The 6,575-nt window shown below is 29.1% G+C and overlaps 1 protein-coding gene across 2 annotated transcripts in view; it reads right to left on the reverse strand.

Annotated features, from left to right (window-relative positions):
- Positions 1 to 825: 825 nt before the first annotated feature.
- LOC106468275 (zinc finger protein 501-like) overlaps positions 826 to 6,575 on the reverse strand; it is a 12,855-nt gene continuing 7,105 nt past the window's right edge. For both annotated transcript variants that reach the window (XM_013928694.2, XM_022396613.1), the window contains exon 6: positions 826 to 4,699. In XM_013928694.2, coding sequence (XP_013784148.1) covers positions 3,645 to 4,699 — 1,055 coding nt within the window. In that variant the 3' untranslated portion in view covers positions 826 to 3,644. The remainder of the gene's footprint in view (positions 4,700 to 6,575) is intronic.

Here is a 6,575-nt window from a genome sequence, read left to right on the forward strand (position 1 = left end):
CACCCTGTACTTAAGCTTATTTAAAGGAACACCAAAATTCTGTAAGAAAGCTAACTTCAAGGGGTAATGATAACATTGTTTACTCTTAAAATTATGCTTTTTTAAAAAATACTACTAGTTATTAATAATGCTTATAAAAGGGGATACTCTGATTAAAACTATGTCACCTCAGTGAAATTGGTTGACACCATTGCTTGTGTTTTTGAGTTATCATGTAATAAAAAAAGAAGCTGAAGAAAGAACAAGAAATTCAAACTTTTTGCTATAATATTTACAGGCATTCCCAGAACTTGTGACTCAGTCATTACATAGATATTATTAAAAGGAAAGACTGCATAGTATTGTAAAGTTCTGATGACCTATTGAGGATATATTTAAAATACCATTTCGATGAACAATCCGAGCCATCCCTACATAGACAGTGTTATTGCCTGCCTGATAAAAGAATGATGCTTCAAATATTTTCATGTCAAAATTGGTTAAATGTTGAGTAAACGAGAGTACTCAATTTGCAGTTACACAACAAGTCAAAATCAGTATGAATTACAGTACAATTCTTTACAAATAATAATAAGTCGGTAATTCTAGGGTATGATTTTATTTACAGCCAGAATCAAATATTTTGAGTAAAAGTGTGAATTACAGTACAATTCTTTACAAATAATAATAAGTCGGTAATTCTAGGGTATGATTTTATTTACAGCCAGAATCAAATATTTTGAGTAAAAGTGTGAATTACTGTACAATTCTTTACAAATAATAATAAGTCGGTTATTCTAGGGTATGATTTTATTTACAGCCAGAATCAAATATTTTGAGTAAAAGTGTGAATTACAGTACAATTCTTTACAAATAATAATAAGTCGGTTATTCTAGGGTATGATTTTATTTACAGCCAGAATCAAATATTTTGAGTAAAAGTGTGAATTACTGTACAATTCTTTACAAATAATAATAAGTCGGTTATTCTAGGGTATGATTTTATTTACAGCCAGAATCAAATATTTTGAGTAAAAGTGCTTACAAATAGTTTTAAAAACGTGATTATAAAATGCTAGTTCAAAGTTCAGTTACAACTGAGATTTGAATCAGAAAATGACACCATTATATTTTATTGTACATCAGTAACTTAATCTTCATAGTTATAGAAAATGATATATATATATATATACAGACACATCTGTATATTCTGTTTTGAATTAAACAAGGTTTTAACTTCAATGAAATTCTGCCCAAAATTAACCTTTTATACAGTTCATTTTAATCATGTGCACTACAAAGTAATTTCATTAATGACATTGGCTTCTGAATGCTGTATTTAGTGCAGTCTCAATATGCCTTAGGAAGTGCTAATTTTATTGTGTGAACGTTTAAAAATCATCAAATAATTAGTGGACTTTAATTTACTTTCTAAAGTACAGACACTTTATTTAAAACAACAATAATTACATAAACCTTTTTATTTACTTGGTAGAATCTTGCTAACATTTACACCAAACAAGAAACTCAACTGAAGAAGGTTGATGCTATGCATTTGTTACCTTCATGTTCACATTTACTGCTAATTTTCTGCATCAGTATTCTTTTTCTTATTATAAATTACCATTATAACACTTTTTTATACATTTCTACAGCTAACAACATAATGAAGAGAACTGAAATCATCACAGTAGTCAAAGTCAGTTCTGATAATGTTACCATCTTCTCAATTTTAGAAATCATTTCAGAATGTTTTTGTAATGTACAGTCATCAAGTTTATTATTTTGTTAACTATTCTAATCAATTTACTGATAAAATTCACACAATACAGTATCCTAATTGTAATGCATGCATATATATATATACTAAGCTACTTGATTTTTTTTTCATAAAAATTAAGAGGATGGAGTGTCGAAAAATATCCTCCGATGTCAACTTTATCTGTTTGAAATTAATTCACATCAAGGGCTTTGAAGATAAGAATTTAAAAAAAGGGTTAAAACAAAACAACAACAGGAAGTTTAGGAATTTATATTATTTTAACCTGGAATATGTTCACAAATTCTGTGATGAAAAGTTATAACAGTTTTAGATTTGCCAAACATTAATAGCTAAATCAAAAATTTCAATAACCCACAAAAACTATGACATTCTTTCACTAAGAGGGATGATTGGAGCATAATCTGCTTGAATAACAATACAACAGTGCTTCGATGAAATATATGCATATAGAAAGCTTTACAGTATACAATTGAAGCATTAAATAACGATTTTGGTCTTGAAGCTATAACAATCACACTAGATTTTACTTCAAGACCAAAATCTGTATTTTAGAGTTTAAAAAAAAGCCATATCTAACTCTTAAAACCTTATGTATGACTGGTGCTGAAAATAAACTATCAAATGTCTTAATTGCATAGTTAATAGTTTATTGAATATTACTCTGCGTTAATTACCTATTTATATCTGTTAGTCTTAATCAGAAATAACAGCTAATGCTATCACAAGTATTTAATTTGTGACTGGATTAAGCATTTGTTTTCGGTACAAGTAGTCTAACCTTAAACAGACTTTTATTAGGCAACATTTTGAGCAACTCCCCCTTTTAAAGTCATGTTTAAGCCTATCAGTACAAGGGGCTTTAAATAGAACAATTGCCCAAAAATTACTTTTGATGATAGTAATCTGCTTATTTTTCATGAATTTTCCATCATCTTTGCATTCATTTTTCAAAACTCATGATTAACAGTAACCAATGTCTTTCGAGACAGATTTAAAATCTTATATAATAATAAGAAAATCACACAAACATTTAACAAAAAATATATAACATAGGTAAATTAATATGTAGAATTATATATGGAATTTTACCTACGTTAAAATACTTTTCTTGTCTAGATTTTGGCCCTCTTACTGGAGCTTCCAGAAATTTCGCAAATAGAAGTATTTTAACGTAGTGAAAAATCCATGTATAATTTAAAAAAATAAATATATAGTTCTGACTAGCAAGATATATTATACTATCAAGAGATGAAGAGTGTTTGTATACTGCTACACCTAAATTCAGTCTTTTTTTTTAATCTCAACCTTGCTAGGGAAAAGGATTCTCCATTGAGAATTAGAAAGTTAAGATATCTTTCTGGCCAACGTGTACCATTATATTGCACTTATCCCCCTTTATTTTTGAGAAAATCATAATTGATTATGTACAGTGTTAAATATTCTATTTGTTCGTGTGAACTGAGTCTTAATTTATTCTATTTGTTCATGTGAACTGAGTCTTAATTTATTATTTTTTTGTGGTGAATCTTGCAAAACTGAATACAATTATAAATTAAACACAAAACTGCTCATAAATAAAAATAATATTTACAAACACTTTTTATAGATGAACTATCCAACCTATGAGGATTATGCACGATAAAGTAATAAATGAAATGAACCTGTTATTATTATATTAAATTTAATCTCATTACACGTTAAAATGCACTAAGGTTTTCTTTTCCTATGTATAAATAAAAATAATATTTACAAACACTTTTTATAGTTGAACTGTCCAACCTATGAGGATTATACACTATAAATAAATAAATGAGATGAACCTGTTATTATTATATTAAATTTAATCTCGTTACACGTTAAAATGCACTAAGATTTTGTTTTCTTATGTATTCGCTGTTTCAGGTGAAGGTTTTAGGTGTATTGCACAATGTTTGCTCAATTCTTCTGTTTTAGTAAAGCTTTTCTTACAGATGACACAACTAAGTAATATATTTTCAGAGTGACGGAAGCTATGCTTTCTCAGTGTTGAACTTTCTTTAAACCTCTTGCCACACATATCACAGCTGAAGGGTCTTTCTCCAGTATGGACTAACTGATGCCTTTTCAAATATCCACTTATCCTAAACCTTTCACCACAAATGTCACAACCGAATGGTTTCTGTCCAGTGTGGATCAATTGATGTTGTCTTAAGTTTGAATCTAGTGAAAATCTTTTCCCACATATATCACATTTGAATGGTCTCTCTCCAGTGTGAACAAATTGATGTCTTTTTAAGTGGTGACTACGTGTAAACCTTTTACCACAAGTGTCACAAACATATGGCTTATGTCCAGTATGAATAAGTTGATGTTGCTTTAAGCCTGCATTTAATGAAAACATTCTCCCACAGATATTACAACCAAGTTCTTTTTCTCCAGTATGGATTAATGAATGTCTTTTTAAACTCACTACATAAGTAAAGCTTTTCCCACATACATCACAACTAAATGGTTTTTCTCCAGCATGTGCCATCTGATGTTTTCTTAGGTAATCTTGTGTGAATTTTTTTCCACAAACATCACATCTAAATCGTCTTATATAATGTATGTCTCCAGTGTGGATCAGCTGATGCTTTTTTATGCTTCCTTTCTGCTTGAACTTTTTTCCACATATGTCACAGCTAAATGGTTTGTCTTTAGTGTGTGTTCGCTGATGTTGTCTTAAGCTTTCTTTCTGTGTGAATCTCTTCCCACAGGTGTCGCAACTGTATCTACGTTCTCCTGTGTGTATTACCATATGTCTGTTAACACTACTGGATCTGTCAGAAGAGTAACTACACAGTTGACATTTGTGCTTCTTTCCGATTACAGTATCTTCATGACTTTCTTTATGCTGCATAAGAAGTAGCCACCTTGAAAATGTTTTTCTACATTTGCTACAAGAGTATGTCTTCAAGTCTGAAAAAAAACAAATATGAACAAATAGTTATCTGTTTTTTTTCTTATTTCTTTAAAATTTTGCACATTAATCCTCTTCCAAAAAATGAAAGTTTAGTAAAATTGAAATCAACTCACAAATTTATAAGGCATTTTTATAATTTAAGTTTTCACTATGTATATATATATATATATATCATTTGTCAAAAAATCACAAACTTAAAAACTTTTTTGCCTCAAACATCTAAGATTACAAAACAGACTCAACTAACCCAACATAATGATTTTTTTTATCGTCCTTTAATGCTTTTCAAGTACACAATGAAATCAAATTCCAAAAAACTATGGCAATTAATCATAATTTCATCTTATGAATTATTATAGGATTCACAAGTTAGTCCTGACAATTCTTCTTAACTTCAAAAATACATTCTCACAAGAACTTTACTAAAGTTACATTTCTCAAAAAAAGTTTTACTGTAAATTATTTTAGTATATGGGGCAAAACCCTAATGACATTAAATGTGCTTATAAAATTACCTGTCTATTCAATTAATTCTTATTAGTTACCAACAAAAGGCTTGTTCAAAATCTCAAAGAATTTATATTTGTATATACATGTACACATGTAAATATTTTAACTAGATTTATAACTAATTCATTGTGTAAATTGTATACATTTAAATCTTAAGCCTAAACTAAACGATACCCTTAAAAACTTGAAAAACACACAAGACACAGCTATAAATAAGGACTGATAAACATCTGATGTAAATAATAATGTGAAGCTTTTCATTTAACTGGTTATAAATAGAACACTATTAAAATATTTACCACAGATAAGTTAATAACCTGGAAAATATAGACATAATTGTTATATACAACTACAACAATAAGTAGAGTTGTTAACAAACTATGGAATAAACATTTAAGCTTGGTTTGTTTGGAATTTCACGCAAAGCTACACAAGGGCTATTTGTCCCTAATTTAGCAATGATAGACTAGAGGGAAGGTAGATAGTCAACACCACCCACCGACAACTTTTGGGCCACTCTTTTTACCAACGAACAGTGGAATTGACCGTCACAATATGACACTCCCACAGCTAAGAGAGCGAGCACATTTGGTGACTGGGATTCAAGTACCCGCGACCCTCACATTGCGAGTCGAGCACCTTAATCACCAGGCCATGCCTTGACATATTAGTTTAGAATAGTTTTGACAATTCATCTCTACCTAGAACTACAACTGTGATGGTGTGAATGCCTTTTCCAAGTTGGTGAAGCATGACTATAATCAATTATACTTGTTATAAGACATTAGTCTCATGACAAGTATAATTAAGTTACCAAGAATTCATAATACTTCATCCCATTCCATTTAATTAATTCTGTTCAATATCAAGAAATGTGAAAATTTGTTTCAAAATCTAATCATAATGGATTAAAAATACTCGTCAAGATTAAGTCTTAGATCCCAAATATTCCTTTGAAACTGTTATTAAGGAAATTTTCCAACAGCATCAGACAAGTATTACTTTTAAGTAAATATGGTGCCTTACAAAAGAAGTAAAATTTTATTAGTCATACATTAGGTATTGAAATATACAAAGAAACAAAAAGTGCATCACCTTCAAATTTATCAACTTATAATTTCATCAATCAAATTTTTTTTTTTAAAAAAAGCTTCTGTTAGACTTTGTCAGTTTTAATATACAAATATTAAATTTTAAAGTTTGCTTTAAAAATGATAAAACTAATTTTCTCTTTGTAACTTTTTTTGCTTGCATTACTTCAAAAGTAATTACAAAGTTGGCCTCTTTTTTTCTTTTTATGGAGGGTGTTACGACTTGACTCAAAATACTTATAGTATTTTGGCACTTGTGTATAAAGTTAAA

This window comes from Limulus polyphemus, unplaced genomic scaffold (assembly GCF_000517525.1).
Source record: "Limulus polyphemus unplaced genomic scaffold, Limulus_polyphemus-2.1.2 Scaffold2945, whole genome shotgun sequence".
Classification (NCBI taxonomy): Eukaryota; Metazoa; Arthropoda; class Merostomata; order Xiphosura; family Limulidae; genus Limulus; species Limulus polyphemus.